The sequence below is a fragment of the Trichomycterus rosablanca genome, chromosome 17 (genome assembly GCF_030014385.1).
Source record: "Trichomycterus rosablanca isolate fTriRos1 chromosome 17, fTriRos1.hap1, whole genome shotgun sequence".
NCBI lineage: Eukaryota > Metazoa > Chordata > Actinopteri > Siluriformes > Trichomycteridae > Trichomycterus > Trichomycterus rosablanca.
Genome location: NC_086004.1, coordinates 30,652,497 through 30,671,091, shown reverse-complemented (window position 1 = coordinate 30,671,091; position 18,595 = coordinate 30,652,497). Strand labels below are relative to the sequence as shown.

The window sequence follows — 18,595 nt, the reverse complement described above, 5'->3', positions numbered from 1 at the left end:
ACCATGTTTACTACACAACAATGTCCAGCACACCACACAACAACGTCCAGCACACCACACAACAACGTCCACCACACCACACAACAACGTCCAGCACACCACACAACAACGTCCAGCACACCACACAACAACGTCCACCACACCACACAACAATGTCTAGCACACCACACAACAATGTCCAGCACACCACACAACAACGTCCACCACACCACACAACAACGTCCAGCACACCACACAACAACGTCCACCACACCATGTTTACTACACAACAATGTCCAGCACACCACACAACACCGTCCAGCACACCACACAACAACGTCCACCACACCACACAACAACGTCCACCACACCACACAATAACGTCCAGCACACCACACAACAACGTTTACCACACCATGTTTACTGAACACTGAAGATACTTCTGGATCCAAACCGGACAAACTCACTCACAGGGTAACGTGTAGCGTCCACCTCTGCTGCTCTGAGAGGCTTTCCACCAGGTTTTGGAACAACACTGCTGCCACAAAAGCATCAGAGAGGTCAGAGCTCAGTTTATCTCAGTTTATAACCATTATAACCATCATAATCGAGCTCTGCTCTACTGCAACATCTCCAACTACGGAGATGGAAGCACAAAGCCTTTATAGAGCTGGAACAAGAAAGGTCCTTCCCTAAACTACTGCAGTCAGAAGCACATTATTTCCTTTATATAATTGATTTATTACACCTGTAAGTGACTGTCATGTCTGGAACATGTGGCTTCAGTAAGGAAGAAGCATCCCAATACTTTTGACCATATAGAGTACACGTATTATTAGAATCCTGTGACGTGAGGTCGTTCATTACTGAAACACTCACTCTAACTCCTTTATGTTTTATTTATTGATGTTTTGGGGTAAATAAAGACGCTGTACCTCTGTGGAGCCGGTAAACGCCACCTTGTTGATGCCCATGTGACTGGCGATGGCGGCTCCGGCTGTTGGTCCGAAACCGGGTACGATGTTCACCACACCTGGAGGAAACCCGGCCTGCAGAGCACCAGAATAATCAATCAAATAATGCAAAAATTATTTAAAAACAATCCATAATTAATCCATACATATATCAAATAATCTATAAATATCTCTAAAAATAATCTATAAATAATCCAAAAATAATATAAAAAAAATCTATAATTAATTCAAAACTAATATAAAATAATCCAAAAATTTAAAATAATCTATAAATATCTAAAATAAATTCTATAATTAATCCAAAAATAAAATAAAAAAATTAATAAAATTGTCCAAAAAAAAAATACAAAAAAATACATATTTAATCCTAAAAATAAAATAAATAAATAAAATAATAAAATAATCTATAATAAATTCAAAAATAATCTAAAAATAATCTGTAATTAATCCAAAAATATTATAAAAACAGTCAAAAATAATCTAAAGATAATCAGATGGATGAGCTACAGGAGAAGAAGAAAACTCATTACAGATGAAACAGGACGAGTCTCGACCTGCAGCTCTGAACAATAAACAGATCAGAGCAGATCACGTATTTACGCTCCCGTCCACATTCATGATGCTTCACATGTTTACACTCATCACACGTTTACACCCACAGAAGCTCAGATCCTCACATCTGCTGCAGACGCTTCTAAAACCTCGCTTTCATTTCTGAAAAAGTTGGGACGTTTTGTAAAATGCAATAAAAATAAGAATCTGTGATCTTTTCTTTAAAAAAACATACTGGGTTGAGACGGAGGCAGAAGAAAAATTCTACTCGCAAACCTGCAACCATCACTGACCTCAGTTCCCCACGCATTAAAAAGAAGAAATTAATAGAAACGCTGATGGAACACGGAGGGGAACACGGGGGGAACACGCCCCCGTCCTGAGTTTTTTGGGGTGTCCACATTTTCTGGATGCAGGTCTCATGGAGTTGAGCTTTAAGGTGCTGGTTTTGGAGCAGGAGCTTCTTGTTTGCAAGAATTTTTTTTCATGTGTTTTTCTAATTTTCTCCCAAATTTAGTCGTATCCGATTCCCCGATTATAATTCCCCTCTACTACTGCTGAGGAGGGTCGTGACTGTCACCCCCCCCCCCCCCCCCAAACCTGTGCAGAGAGTCACACACCGATCTCTATTATCCCCCCCCTGTCTCTGTGCAGCACCGTCGATCAGCCAGCAGAGGGCGTAACTGCAGCACTACTCACTACCCTGACTGACCAATAGCAGAGCTGAGATTTGAGCTTGAAAGCTGAAGATCCGCCTCTCCAGCGCCCCCTACTGCATATCATCATGAAGTAACAGCTAATCAGGGAGTGAATACTTCCTCACACCTCCGTAACTGCTACATCCATTTAAAGTAGAAACATTAGAGGCTATAACAGTCTCCACTCGTGACTCCCTGTATATATTTTATCAGATATTTAATGGTCACCTCTTTGATGAGCGCCCCCACGTGGAGGGCTGTCAGCGGCGTCTGCTCTGCCGGTTTGATGACCACCGTGTTCCCGCAGCACAGAGCCGGGGCGATCTTCCACACGAACATCAGCAGAGGGAAGTTCCACTGCAAACACAAACAAGCTTCTAAACGATGATTCTTATAATCCACTCGTACACGGAACCAGGACCGAGGGAACGTGGTGGAGAGGGAACAGGTTCCTCCTCACGGTGAGGAGAGTGGGAGATAATGTAAGTGTGTGTAAGTGTGTGTAAGTGTGTGTAAGTGTGTGTAAGTGTGTGTACGTGTGTGTAAGTGTGTGTAAGTGATGCCGTGGCGTGACGTGTCCGGTGTCACGCTGCAGATTAAAGCTCTAAATGTCTGTCAGAGGAAACAAACATCACAGGTAATTCTAGATATGATGAAAACGTGCCAGGTACATTGTTCACACGGGGGGGGTGAAAACATACGAGGGTAAAAAGCTCGATCGCTGCTCCTCAGAAAAAAGAACTGAAACCTGAAACGTTTGTTCCTGTTTATTTAAGACGAATTCACGCTAATAAAGATCAAAGAGAGAAAACAGAACTAAACACGAGCAGCTGAAGGTGAACACTACATGACCAAAAGTATTCGGACGCCTCACCGTGAGCTTGTCGGTCGTCTCGTTTCAAAAACACACAAGAGTCGCTCTTCTATTTCTGAGAAGCTTCTCACAACACTTTGGAGTGTGTCTGTGGGAATTTGTGCCCGTTCAGTAGTACAACAGTTAGTTCGTAAAGCTGTTGAGTGGAGCTGAGCTCAGGGCTCTGTGCAGGACACAGTCATGCTGGAACAGGAAAGGACCTTCCCTAAACTGTTAATGAAATCACTGAAACATCATGGATCATTTCCTTTATATCACTGATTATTACAGGGGGCGTCCCAATACTTTTGGCCATACAGTGTATAACAGGCCTGGCTCACACCTGACATTCTAATTCATCCTGCTGGTGTTCAGTTCGAGTCTCGGCTGCTCGGCTGCACCGATTCATGAACGTAATTGGTCACCCAACAGCAAGAAGGTTCTGGGTTCGATTTCCCGGTTGGGTGGCCAGGGTTCTTTCTGTGCGTAGTTTTGCATGTTCTCTCTGTGTCTGCATGGGTTTCCTCTGGGTGCTTCGGTTTCCACCCACAAGTTCAAAGACAATCGACAATCAAGTTAACTGGTGTGTGTGTGTCCTGTAATAGACTGACAACCAATTTGAGGTGTTTCCTGCCTTTTGCCCAATGAATCAGACCCACTGCAACCCTGACCAGGATAAAGAGGTGCTGACATCTCAAGCTTGTGGGTTCAAATCTCAGCTCTGCTACCTGCGAGTGTGGGAGTAACTGCTGCAGTTACGCCCTCTGCTGGCTGATAGGTGGTGCTGCACATAGACGAGGGATAACGGAGATAGATCGGTGCAAGACTCTCCGTGCGCGATACGGATCTCCGTATGAACCCCGGTGCAGGTGAAAAGAAGCGTGTTTGGGGGGGCGTGTGTTAGTCAGGAGTGGAGGTCTGCAGCAGTAGAGGGAATTGGATATGACGGTGAATGAGTGAATGATGAGATATGAATCTGTTTATCTGACTCGGTTTATCTAAACAAATCAGCGCGGCGGCGTTACGACATCACTTCCTGCTCAGCGCGCTCTTATCACCACGCCGGCGGCGGAGGAGGAGGAGGAGATGTGAGTACTTACAGGAATGATGGCTCCACAGACGCCGACCGGCTCGTGTTTGGTGAAGCACATGAAGTGATCGTCTGTGGGAGGATAAAACAGGATGAATGAGTGAAGCACCGGCGCATTCAACCTCCGTCACCAAACACCAGCAACAAAAACGTCAGGACGTGTGTAAAGCTCAAAGGCTCCAGCTCAGGTTCAGAGCCACACCTTTGTTTGTGCTCTAACTTTCTCTTTTAACCCCCCCACCCAACCCCCCTCCCCACCACCACTACCACCTCCACCGGCGGGAGTTTGATCACATCTCCTCCTGTCTGGACCTGCTACATGAGGGATCAGATTCATCATCATGCAGCATCTCAGAGCAAAACATTATTCAACAAACAACAAGTTCTGCAACAGCCACATCACCCCCCAAACACCCCCCCCCCCAAATAATAATCTCCCCCCTTCATTATTTATACACTATAGGGTCAAAAGTATTGGGACGCCCCCATCTTCTAATCACAGAATTCATGTGTTTCAGCCACGACAGTTACTAACAGATGAATAAAAGGTTCAATCGTGTAAAGGAAATGACATGCTTCCAGCTTTACAGCAACAGTTTAGGGAAGGTCCTTTCCTGTTCCAGCATGACTGTGCCCCTGTGCATCGGTTTAAATTGACACAAATTCCTACAGGCATACTCCAAAGTCTTGTGAAAAGCTTCTTAGCTGAACAGATCACACAGATGTTTGTTGATAAATACTTTTTTTCAGGTCTTTATAGAGCTCGCTCATGCTGGAACAGGGAAAGGTCCTTCCCTAAACTGGTGCTGCAAAGTCAGAAGCATATTATTTACCTTATATGACTAATTTATTACACCTGTAAGTAACTGTTGTGGCTGAAACACAGGAATTCAGTGATTAGAAGATAGGGGGCGTCCCAATACTTTTAAATGGACTTTGTCTTTCTACATAAGGTTCTATCAGGACGGGGTAGACAAGCACTGACAGTTTCTCTTGGTTAGCACCTGCTTCCTCTTAGCTTTTCTTAAAGAGATTGTAACTCGAACTGTGGTTCGGTGTAGTCCTAAAGCCTCAGTAATGGCTCGATAGGACTGATACAGTTCAAGCTGAAATGAAGTCATGTGACTGTAAAGCAGCTAGATTAGATTAGATGGATGATAATAAATTGTGTAGCTGGGGGGGGGGGCACTTTTTCATGGGGGGGTACTCCTTAAGTGTGTGTGGGGGGGGGTGGTATATGTGTTGGTTACCTTTGTTCTGTTTTACGGGGGGGTTTATCTTGTGTCGTACATTTTGTGATACCTGGACTGGTGTCACGTCAGGTACGTTCACGTTCACTACGTTCATGTCCACACCTTTATGTATGTCAATCCCCCCCCCCCCCCTTGACCCCCCCCCCCCCACTGTCCACAACCTCCTGTACATCCCCCCCCCCCAATCTCCCCTCTACATGCATAAGAACGATCCAGCGTTCCTCCTAATCCCCCCCAGTGTTCCTCACAGTCGTGACCTTCTCGAGTTTCTCGCTGCCCGGTGTTCCTGCAGCCTCTCAGTCTGACCGCCTCCCGTCCCACAATGCTCTGCTCCAGCGGGCGTCGGCTCCTCTCGGCTCTGATGATCAGAAACCCCGAGCGGCTGAGCGACTCACGTCTCCCTTTTCTTTTAACATCCTGTGGACCCCCACGCTGGCAGGAACCCTGGGATTAGCCGGGCTCCCACAGCGTTCCTGACCCCCGACCCGGGATCATCGCCTGTTCCTCTCATATGTATGTTCAGCCTGTTAGTCTCCAGGTTCTTTATGTGAATCCGATCAGGAGGACAGAGGGGCAGCTCGTTTAGTTCAGGAACACTGGCATGGGGAGACAATCAGAGGGGGTTGAGATCTCGCCCACAGTCACACAGACGGATGTGGAGACCTGCACTGACCGTGGAGTTTAGGACCAAAAGTATTCGGAGCGTGAGCTTGTCGGACATAACGAATCAAAAACAAACGGTCTTCTGAGGAGCTTCTCACAAGACTTTGTAGTGTGTCTGTGGGAATTTGTCAGGACGTCTAACAAGCATCTGTGGTGAAACCCATCCGACGCTACACACTGGGCACTGCTGGATGCCAACTCACCTACTGGCATGGTCTTGCCATGGATCTTATCAGCCCAGCCCGCATAGTATCTCAGAGTCTTGATGCTGCCGTCCAGGTCGATGAAGAAGGACTGGAGGAACGGTTTCCCCGTGTCCAGGGTCTCCAACGTCTGCACAAACACCAGGAACCAGTGAGAGAACGAACATTTAATTATAAACTTTATATTAAATATAATTCATTACAAACAGCTCACAGATATTTACTGTTTTGGTTTATTAACATGTCCATTTAATTCCTAATTTGATGCATTCCAAAAAACTTGGGACGTTTGTGATATGATCAGGAAACAGTTTTGGGAGAATAATCACGTCTCATCGCTGCATCTATAAACACAGTTCAGATCCTGAATATCAACAACGACCAGGAACGCCGTCGCCGCCTCCTCTGAGCTCAGACGTGAGCCGTGGTCTGACCTGACGAGTCCAGATCTGGAAATAATGCACGTCATGTTCTCCGGGTCAAAGACAAAGAGGACCTTCCCTAATGTTACCAACATGAAGATCAAACCACAGTGCCTGTCATGATATCGGTTTAAAGGAACTTCAGCGTCCTGCACAGAGCCCTGAGCTCAGCCCCGCCCAACAGCTCTGAGATGAACCGGAACTTCGACTGATCAATCAGCGCCCAGCCGTACAAACGCTGTCTACTGAATATGGGCACAAATTCCCACAGACGTACTCCAAAGATCCCCCACGTCTCCATGTTCCTCTGATAAGAGTGCCATGGTGGCATAGGTGGTAAAGTGGGTGCAGCACAGGTCTAGGGTCCTGGGGACCAGGGTTTGATCCTTGCAAGTGTTTCACCCGCCTCTTAAAAACATGCCTGTAGGTGGACTGAATCACTAAATCACTGAATCACTGAATCATGATTGGACAGGAAAATCAACTGGCTGTTACCATACAGCAGATCTTGTGATGTCATAACTCTGTTTATGTCAATGGACGGGGCTACGAGTGGTTCAGATTCAGTTGTAGATGCAGATCCCGCTGAATGATCCAGATTATGCGGTAAGGACCGGCTTGGTGGCACCACTGATAACTGAACCCAAAATCTGAGAGCTGGAGGTGTTGGGCTGGTGGATTAGGCCGCAGTGCCAGTCGGTGCCCACAGTGTTTGATAAACTGAAACAGCATCCAGATTCTGCCAGTATGTGTCTGCACTCACCGCGAGCAGGCCACGCTCCCTCTCCAGCAGGTCAGCCAGCGCGTTCAGTAAACGGCCACGCCCGGACGAGTCCATCCTCCTCCAGGGTGAGTTCCTCTGCAGGGCCGCCCTCGCCGCCTCCACCGCCCGGTCCACGTCAGCCTGAGGAGACAGAGACCAGGATCAAACCAGGCCTACTGAGGTCGCTCGGAGAGGGAAAGCACCATGTGGTCACTGTGTACGTCACAGAGCTTCATAATAAACAGCTTCATAATAAACAGCTTCATAATAAAGAGCTTCAGATTGATTTAATCTGAGTTTATCGTCACTGCAGAGGAAATTTAAAACTGAGACAGAAAATCTCACGACGTTCTGAGAGTAAAATCAAATCAAATAAAAATATTTGTGTATAGAGGATCTGTGTTGGTGTATGAAGCTCCATACGGAGGCTCGCCTAAAGACAACAACAAAACTTCAACATTTAGAAACAGATCTTCAGTCCAATAATTATATTTGACAGAGAACAGAACCTGTCCCAACTTTTCTGGAGTTCTGGTTGAACCCTGGTGCTGCTGGAGAAACTCGTACAGCAGGAGCGTCTGAACGTTTCTTTTACAGAAGCTAAAATTTATATCAGGAGAATTTAGGACTGAATTCTCTACACAAACACACAACTCAGTGATTATTCAATAAAATCATAAATAATAAAAACATCAAAATATTTGTAAAAATAATAAAGATAAAGATCTAAAATTTAAGAAGTGCTTTTGAGCATATATCTGTTTTTTTAAACTACACATTATTATTATTATTATATTATTAATATTATATTATTACACTATTATTATATTATTATTATTGTATTATTATTATATTATTATTTTATTATTATTATATTATTATATTATTATTATTATTATATTATTATATTATTACTATTATATTATAATTTTATTATTATTATTATATTATTATTATTATTATTATATTATTATATTATTACTTTATTATTATATTATTATTATTATTATGTTTATTATTGTTAAATTTATTATTAATATGTTGCTGTTGTTTTTATTATCACATGTACAATAGTAATAAATATAGTAATGATAATAACAATATAATAATAATAATAATAATAACTATAACATTTATAACAACAATAAAATAAATAATAATAATAATTAAAAATGAAATAAAACTTGTGTTAATTCTGCAGGTAAATAAAAACAATAAACGTTCTAGGAACAGTAGGATAAGTGCTGGTATCTAACGTGTAATAAATCAATCATATAAAGGAAATAATCCATAATGCTTCCAATTTTGTAGTAACAGTTTAGGGAAGGTCCTTTCCTGTTTTAGCATGACTGTCCCCCTGTGTATCGGTTTAAAGAAACTCCAGCGTCCTGCACAGGGCCCTGAGCTTTACGGCTATGGGATGAATCGGAACATCAACTGATTAATCAGCACCCAGCCATACAAATACAAATGCTTAATCTTTTTTACTTCTGAATGGGCACAAATTCCCACACACAGACACACTGTAAAGTCTGTGAGACGCTCCTCAGAAGAGCGGCTGTTGTTCTAGCTGAACGGATCATGTAGCGGGGATTTCCCACAGACTCAGACGAGGTGTCCGAATACTTCTGGCACTATAGTTTATATTTACTAAGAGCTGAACAAGGTCTCTGACCCTCCAGTACCATGTTCTGCCCCTGAAGATGGTCGTGGGTGTAAAAACCTCACCGTGATTAACGTGGACGAGTGGAGGAGTGAAATCTAATCTCAGTGCTTTTATTTCTGATCTTTATTCCACGATGTTCAGATGGTTTCTGGTTTGTGTTTGGAGTTTAGAGGCTCAGATGTTTAGAGAACAGATCTAATTTCTGTTCGGTGGTTTTACGCTGTGTGTGATCTGAACGACGGCGTTTTACTGGTGTAAATAAGGTGAAACTGGATCCTGATGAAGAAATAATTCTATTAAAACAGACGAGAGCCGAATAAACAGGAGGATTAAAAATGCTCGACGTGAACGAAGATTAATGTGGTTTAATGTACTAATACGACGAGCGAGGAACACCGAACTTCTGTCAGTCAGTACTGGACATGAGTGTTCAGTACTGCTGGTGATGGTTTAGTTGGTTAATGGTCGGTTAAGGGTTGATTAGTGGTTGGTTAGTGGTTGTAAAAGCTTTTAAAACACCGGTGTGATTTAAAGCTGCAGATCAGGAGTCCTCAGTTTATCCAAAAGCAGGAAACAACCTCCAACAAAGCAGGACGACACATAAAGACCTGACCAACTATTTAACAGGTACATTTATTTATGTATGTATTTAATATTTCATTAATACATTTCTTAATTGATTGATTATTAATTTATTAGAGTTATTATTTACTTCCACGCTTCATCGGTTCAGGTTCAATAATTCCGATTCTCCAGTTCATCTCACTCTCACATCTTTGCACTGTGAGAGGAAACTCACACCTGACACTGGGAGAACATGCCAAAATCCTCACAGAAACGTGGGAATGGAACCTAGGACCTTCTCTCTGTAAGGCCACCGTGCCGTCCGTTTGTTTGTGGAAGGACCCTGCAGCCACGCTGGTGTTTCAGCTTTTGTCATTAATAATAATAAACTTAAATGAGAATAAAAAAGCATCAAATATAAATGATTATTTTGCTTTTGGACCAGAGGTTCATCATATCATCAGCACAGGGCACTAATGTCCAGTACTAACTGACAGATGTCCAGTGTTCCTGGCTTGATATTTTACTACATTAAGCCACATTAGGGTTACGGTTGTGGTTATGGTTAGGTTCACATTGAAGGGTTTATATTTTAGACCTACAGTACTGAAGTAAAACGAGCTTCCTCGTGGCCGCTGTGATCGGCTGAAGCTTTTTAATCTACACACCACACTACTGATCCATTATTATTATTCTATCAGGTTTATAAAACACCGCTGTCGTGTCACGGCTTTATGACCTCCACTAATGTTCATATATGAACACACTGAACTGATGCTTCTATCCCAAAAACAGAAAGGTACATTTCTCCGAAGAAGCCCTCGTCCCAGGGATCCTCAACCTGTTTTTGCTAGTGACATTATTTTAGGGGTTTTTATTATTAACAAACCCATGGCAGGTTTAAACACCCTGTGTCTGATTTATTTGCGTAAAACTTAAAATAATTAAACCTCATGCGACCCCATCAGTATCTAAACGGCTCCATATGTGTCTTTGGTTTATAAATTATTTCAGTTTTTACTCACACCTCCAGTACTGACTGTGTTATAGAGGATAAAACAAACATTTACAGACTAAAATAAACTTTTATGGGTTTTAATAAACAAAGTTAATTCCTACAATGTTAAATTATCTGCTGTCCGACAGTCACCATGAGACGGAACCTCAATTTAACACCTGAATCTTCTTCTGATCTTCTGATCTTTTAAATAATTCTGATCAGTTTCTAAAATATCTGGGATGTTTGAGGGATAATGAAAGAATTTTTTGCAGTAAAACCACTTTAACTGAAGGTTGTTTAAAATCTGTGTTATTACTCTCATCATTAACATTCATATTCAATGATTTTTCATCATCAGACTTCATTAAGAGCCACAATTATTACCTGTTACACCTTCACTAACACTGTGAGCGGATCTAAACCCTTCAGCTGATCATTTTACATTTTACAGTCTGAATTAACACAAAACAAAACCACAAATTAACACAAACCAGTTCACCAACTTCATCCCAACCTGAAAACCTCCCAGAACCTCTCAGATTAAACCAGCATATCATGGAAACCTGTTCAGCTTCACATTCTGCACCACTAAAGCCAGATTCTTTCAGCTTGTTGGTAAAAATAATTCACTTTTTTGTGAGGAATAATGAATCTTACTTGATCAGCTTCCTGCACGTCGCAGATTTTGAGGCCTGTTGCTGGATTGAAGGTCGGGAAGGTTTTTCCTGATTGAGAGCAGAGCCACTCATTGTTGATAAAGATCTGCAAGAGAAAGAAAATGTATTTAGAAACAGATGAGAGATTTTAGATCTGATTTTTGATTTAAATCAAAGTGCGTGTTTGTGCGCGTCTGATTCAGAACCACAAAGTGAATCTGATCATTACGCACCGCGCATCAGGCCGATTATAACATTTCTATTCTATTTCGAGTCTATAACAAACATACTTTTAACATAATTATGTGTAATCAGAGATGATTAATAAGTAATTAATTGAAAGCTGGTCTGGTTTTACCTGCGTGTGCTGAATCTCTGTCACTTTGTGAGGTTTGGGTAAAGCGGCGGTCTGGTTCTGCGCCTCTCCGTTGATCCCGTTGTGAGCCATGATGCCCGCGCAGCTGCTCCTCACTGCTGGATGTGTGTGTGTGAGTGTGTGTGTGGGAGAGTGTGTGAGAGTGTGTGTGAGTGTGTGTATCAGGTGTGTGAGGGATAAAGTAAATGCACCTGTACTGAATGACTGAGTGAAAGTGAAGAGCTTTTTAAGCGCTGCGTAAAGTTCCTCCCTCAGCGCGCCTGCACTCCGCCCTTCACCGCTCATGGAGGAAACCACTCCACTCAATCAGATCATCTCCAGCCGAGATTCCACTTCCTGGATTCGATAAATATGTAAATGTTAAAAAACATCACGGTTATGGAAATCCACCTGCTGATAAGAATAAAATCATCACACCCACACAGGTTCCACTGCTGCACCTGATCCCACACAGAGGATTCGAACTGAAGTGCTGGGACCGCGCCACCATCCCTGCTGCCCCCACACTGGTCCTTTTACCCACTGCTTTATGGGGTAAAAGTTTGGGATGTAAAGAGCAACAGGTGATTTACCCATACATCCACCATACAGACAGGCATGTGCAAAAGTTTGTACACCCCCACTTTGTGTGGAAATGCAGAACTGATTCAGTGTTTAAATCTCTTCTGATTTCAGTATCACTGCTGAGCACAAGTCTGACAGCAAGTAGGGCCTGGGTCCTTTCTCTCTGGAGTTTTGCATGTTCTCCCTGTGTCTACGTGGGTTTTAAAGACATGCAGTCATTCATTTGCTGTCTGTTTTACCATCAATTTTACCCTTGTCAGGGTTGTGGTGGGTCCGATTCACTGGGTGAAATTCAGGAACCACCCCGGACAGGTCACCAGTCCATCACAGGGGACAAACACACACACACATACACACACACACATACACACATACACACACACACACATGCAAACTCCACACAAAAAGGAATCATCCACAGGACAGTGCTACCCACCGAGCCACTGTGCTGCCCCAAAGACGTGCAGTCAGGCTACTAGAGCTACTAGAAATTGCCATAAGTGTGTGTGTGTGTGTGTGACCTGTCCGGGGTGTTTCCTACCTTTCGCTCAATAAATCAGACCCACCGTGACCCTGACCAGGACAAAGTGGTGCTAAAACAGACACTGAATGATCTCAGAAAGCTCTCAGTCATAGTTTTAGTTTTTTATTTAACAAAATCACCAGTTTATTAAACCAGTTCAGTTAAATAAAGAATTATTTAATATTTTTGGTGGTTTTGGTTTTGGGGGGTGTGGGGAGTCGGGACAGTCCGAGTGTTTTGGGAGTCTGTGTGAGTGTAATAGTATAAACTCCCACTCGTTCTCCTCTGGCACACATTCCCAAATCCTCTCTGCACCCCCCAGGCTCACGGTGGGTGGGGGGGATTATTGGCGGTGTGTTGATGTCGATTAGTGGAAGGAACGGAGACTGGATTAATCGTCCGGCACAATATTTGCAGTCCAAACGCCGCAGCTTTGATCAGGCCCCGGAGGGCCCGATAGGAGCCGACCGCGACCCCAGGTGCCTCGGGCGCGTCCTGACGTGGCGTCCTTGCACCTGCGGCTGGTGAAGCCGAATGCGATTAGACAGATTGAAAACAAACGCTTTTGTTTGGCGGGGACAAAGCCTCGCTCGCTTCCCGGCTCATTTTCCTCCAACACTGCCGGCATTGTTCCGCCCGGCCGGCTCCTCGTCACTCTCCACTTACTGGAGTGTTAATGAGGACACAGAGCTTCTCTCACTCCAGCGCCTCCCTAACACCTCCTAATGAGGAGGCCGACCAGGGACCGGGACACACCACAGCTGCACCGTACAGCCACAACTACGTGGACGTTAGCTTACCCGTTCTGTTCCAAAACCACAGTGCAAGTCTTTACGGCTGTAACAGCTTTTTCACAAGTGCACAGTAGGAATTTGTGCCCATTGGTGTGGTCAGGCACCAACGGTGGACAAGAACCCCTGGGTCACAGTCAGTGTTCCAGTTCATCTCAGATGTATTCAGTGTGGATTTGTGTGCTGTGGGTTCCTCCAAAACAAACTGGCCGAACCGAACCACGACTTCATGGAGCTGCTCTGTGACAAGGGGGACAACACGGGTCTGACATTTAAATATTAATATTTATAATAAAGAGAAAATAAAACAGAAAAGGAGGAAAACTCTAATGTAGATGCAAAACAAGGGAAGGAAAATAAAAGGAAGAGATAATAAGTGAAGGACGAAGCAAAGAGGAGCAGCGAGCAGGTACAAAGAAAAAAAATAGTGATAACGATGGAATAATAAATTACACTTAAATTAGAAATAAAAAAGCATGACGAGGAAACAGGAAGGAAAGATTAAAAGGTGAACAAACTGAAAACATGGAAAAGATGAATGAGGATCAAAAAGAAAGAAAAAAGAAGTGGAGAAGCAGCCGGTCCAGTTTCACTAGGAAAACATTGGAATAAAAAATATCAAACAAAAACAGCATTAAAAAATAGTAAAATTATTATTTTTACTATTTTAATTATTATTATTATATGGAATAAAGAAGGGAAGAAGAAAAATGTGGGTGCAGTAAAAATAAAAAGTGACGTGAGATAAAGAAAAAATATAAAAAATATATAATATATATCACAGAATAGAAAATATTAATAAAATAAATAATTCACATGATAGCGGCTCTGAAAAAGCTCCTCTTCATTAAAGTGCTTCAGGACTCAGAGGTCAGGAGCATGATGGGAAGGCTGAAACAGGTGCCTCATCCGCCAGGCCTGAGCGCTCGGGTTAATTAGTCCTCATCACCTTCTGTAATTAAAAGGTCAAACGTTTCTCCTCTCAGAGCCACCGAGGAGCTTTAAAGTTACTACAGATCCTTCTAATGAGCGTGTTCCAGAGAAAACTCCAACAAACACAAACAAACTCCAACAAACACCAACAAACTCCAACAAACACCAACAAACTCCAACAAACACCAACAAACTCCAACAAACACAAACAAACTCCAACAAACACAAACAAACACCAACAAACTCAAACAAACTCCAACAAACACAAACAAACTCCAACAAACTCCAACAAACTCCAATAAACTCCAACAAATAACAATAAACATAAGAAAATAACAAAAAAGCTAAAAAAAAAAACTACATCAAACACCAACAAACTTTTAAAAACACCAGCAAACACCAACCACAACTAACAAATTAAAACCAGTAAACTCCAACAAACACCAATAAAAACAGTAAACACCAAACAAGGACACTAGTAAACATATAGAGTGTTGCATTTATGGAAGACCTATATTTGGCTAGTCCACCATCCCACTGCGTGAACCCGGTTCTCAGTGGTGCTATCAGCCGGCCGGGTGTACACACAGACATGACAGGCAACGAGTCCAGGATGAAGCAGGTTAAATAATCAGACTGAACCCAGACCTGGATCAGGACCATCACCAGTACAGGTACGTTTTGCTCAGTGGGTGATCACTGGCACTCCCAGAGCTGTGGGTGCCAACCGGCTCTGTGCCCGCTCTGCCCGAGTTAGCATGAAGGAGTGGTGAGGCTCCACTGACCCCTCCAGGTGCCCGATACGGCACACAAAGGAGCTTTTCAACCACCTGTATGAGAACGGACAGGCCGAGGGTTCACTGCTGCTGGTACGATCAGGTACCACCCTCAATCCACCCTCAATTCATCCTCAATCCACCCTCAATTCATCCTCAATCCAATCTCAATTCATCCTCAATTCATCCTCAATCCAATCTCAATTCATCCTCAATCCAATCTCAATTCATCCTCAATCCAACCTCAATTCATCCTCAATCCAATCTCAATTCATCCTCAATTCATCCTCAATCCAACCTCAATTCATCCTCAATCCAACCTCAATTAATCCTCAATCCACCCTCAATTCATCCTCAATCCACCCTCAATTCATCCTCAATCCACCCTCAATTCATCCTCAATCCACCCTCAATTCATCCTCAATCCACCCTCAATTCATCCTCAATCCACCCTCAATTCATCCTCAATCCACTCTCAATTCATCCTTAATCCACCCTCAATTCATCCTCAATCCAACCTCAATTCATCCTCAATCCACCCTCAATTCATCCTCAATCCAACCTCAATTCATCCTCAATCCAACCTCAATTCATCCTCAATCCACCCTCAATTCATCCTCAATCCAACCTCAATTCATCCTCAATCCACCCTCAATTCATCCTCAATCCACCCTCAATTCATCCTCAATCCACCCTCAATTCATCCTCAATCCACCCTCAATTCATCCTCAATCCACCCTCAATTCATCCTCAATCCACCCTCAATTCATCCTCAATCCACCCTCAATTCATCCTCAATCCAACCTCAATTCATCCTCAATCCACCCTCAATTCATCCTCAATCCACCCTCAATTCATCCTCAATCCACCCTCAATTCATCCTCAATCCAATCTCAATTCATCCTTAATCCACCCTCAATTCATCCTCAATCCAACCTCAATTCATCCTCAATCCACCCTCAATTCATCCTCAATCCACCCTCAATTCATCCTCAATCCACCCTCAATTCATCCTCAATCCACCCTCAATTCATCCTCAATCCAACCTCAATTCATCCTCAATCCACCCTCAATTCATCCTCAATCCACCCTCAATTCATCCTCAATCCACCCTCAATTCATCCTCAATCCAACCTCAATTCATCCTCAATCCACCCTCAATTCATCCTCAATCCACCCTCAATTCATCCTCAATCCACCCTCAATTCATCCTCAATCCAACCTCAATTCATCCTCAATCCACCCTCAATTCATCCTCAATCCACCCTCAATTTATCCTCAATCCAACCTCAATTCATCCTCAATCCACCCTCAATTCATCCTCAATCCACCCTCAATTCATCCTCAATCCACCCTCAATTCATCCTCAATCCACTCTCAATTCATCCTTAATCCACCCTCAATTCATCCTCAATCCAACCTCAATTCATCCTCAATTCATCCTCAATCCACCCTCAATTCATCCTCAATCCAACCTCAATTCATCCTCAATCCACCCTCAATTCATCCTCAATCCAACCTCAATTCATCCTCAATTCATCCTCAATCCACCCTCAATTCATCCTCAATCCAACCTCAATTCATCCTCAATCCACCCTCAATTCATCCTCAACCCACCCTCAATTCATCCTCAATCCACCCTCAATTCATCCTCAATCCACCCTCAATTCATCCTCAATCCAACCTCAATTCATCCTCAATCCACCCTCAATTCATCCTCAATCCACCCTCAATTCATCCTCAATCCACCCTCAATCCATCCTCAATCCACCCTCAATTCATCCTCAATCCACCCTCAATTCATCCTCAATCCACCCTCAATTCATCCTCAATCCAACCTCAATTCATCCTCAATCCACCCTCATTCTCAGAGCCTGAACCAACAATATGTAAACATCACAAATTTAACATCACATCCAAAACAACCAATAATATTACTATATCAATAATAATAATAACAATATTATTATTAATAATAATAATAACAATAATATAATATAATATTAGTAACAATAATAATAATAATATAATATCAGTAATAATAATAATAATAAATATAATAATAAAAATAATATTACTAATAATAATATTGTTATTAGAATTGTTATTATTGTGTCTTATTTTTAATCATGATTAATAATAATAAAGTAATAATTATATAATAATAATAGTGTTATTATTATTATTATTACTTTATGAAGCCCATGATAAATCTGTAGATTATTTTTGCTGGGCTCTTTGGGAGTGATCGAGATGTTTCCAGCATGTTCTCCTCTCTGTAGGTGGACGTTGTTTTGGATAAACGCCCCGGGTGAGTAGATGTGAGGAGTGTGATAGTAATAACGTCGGAGCTCCGGGGTGGAACATCACCGCCTCATCATGAGTGAGGAACACTGTTAGGAAATCCCACGCTGATGATATGAAGCTTCCAGCTCACTGCCCACTGCTCCTTATCTTCATGGGCGAGTTTATCAGGGACCTTGGCCGCTCCGGCAGTGAGTCACGGCCAGCTGGATCACATTCACTCACCATCACCTCTACACATGGCCGAAAGTATCCGGACACCTGAGCACGAGATTTAAAAACCTCAACCGCTGCTTCTGAGGAGCTTCTCGTGAGACTTTGGAGTGTTTCTGTGGGAATTTGTGCCTGTTCAGTAGTACAAAAGATGACAGTGTGTGTACGGCTGGGTGCTGATTGATCAGTCGGTGTTCCGGTTCATCCCAGAGCTGCTGAGTGGGGCTGAGCTCAGGTTTCTCTAAACCAATGCACAGGGGGAGCAGTCATGCTGGAACAGGGAAGGGCCTTCCCTAAACTGTTGCTTCCCAGTTGGAAGCATCATGGATCATTTCCTTTATATGATTTATTTATTACACCTTTTAGCAACTGTCGTGGACATGAACTCAATAATTAGAAGACGGGAAGCGTCCCAATAGTTTTGTACATACAGTGTAAGCAGACACCCGTCCTGATCCTAAAGTTCAGGTGTTTTGCAGCAACAGTTTAGGGAAGGCTCTTTCCATTCAGACCTCTGTCCCACTGAACTCCTTTGGAATGTGTTTGAACTTTATATGCAAACCAGGCCTTCATATGAACCGGCACAAATTCCCACAGACGCATTTGAAGATCCTGCTAATTTATTTTAATGCAGGTGGTTTTTAAACGGGACGTCCAACAAGCTCACGCTCAGGCGTCCACATACTTCAGGGTTTTTCCTGGAGCGTCTGTGGTGAAACCCATCTGGCACTACACAGTGGGCACTGCTGGGTGCCAGCTCACCTACTGGCATGGTCTTG

General features: G+C 43.0%; 1 protein-coding gene across 1 annotated transcript in view; it reads right to left on the bottom strand.

The window, feature by feature from the left end:
- aldh1a3 (aldehyde dehydrogenase 1 family, member A3) overlaps positions 1–11,784 on the bottom strand; it is a 17,548-nt gene extending 5,764 nt beyond the window's left edge. The window contains exons 1-7 of the mRNA XM_063012401.1: positions 11,695–11,784; positions 11,338–11,442; positions 7,451–7,591; positions 6,266–6,395; positions 4,157–4,218; positions 2,432–2,560; positions 915–1,028 (exon numbers count right to left, since the gene is read on the bottom strand). Of these exons, the coding sequence (XP_062868471.1) occupies positions 915–1,028; positions 2,432–2,560; positions 4,157–4,218; positions 6,266–6,395; positions 7,451–7,591; positions 11,338–11,442; positions 11,695–11,784 (771 nt within the window). The remainder of the gene's footprint in view (positions 1–914; positions 1,029–2,431; positions 2,561–4,156; positions 4,219–6,265; positions 6,396–7,450; positions 7,592–11,337; positions 11,443–11,694) is intronic.
- Between the last annotated feature and the right edge of the window lie 6,811 nt (positions 11,785–18,595).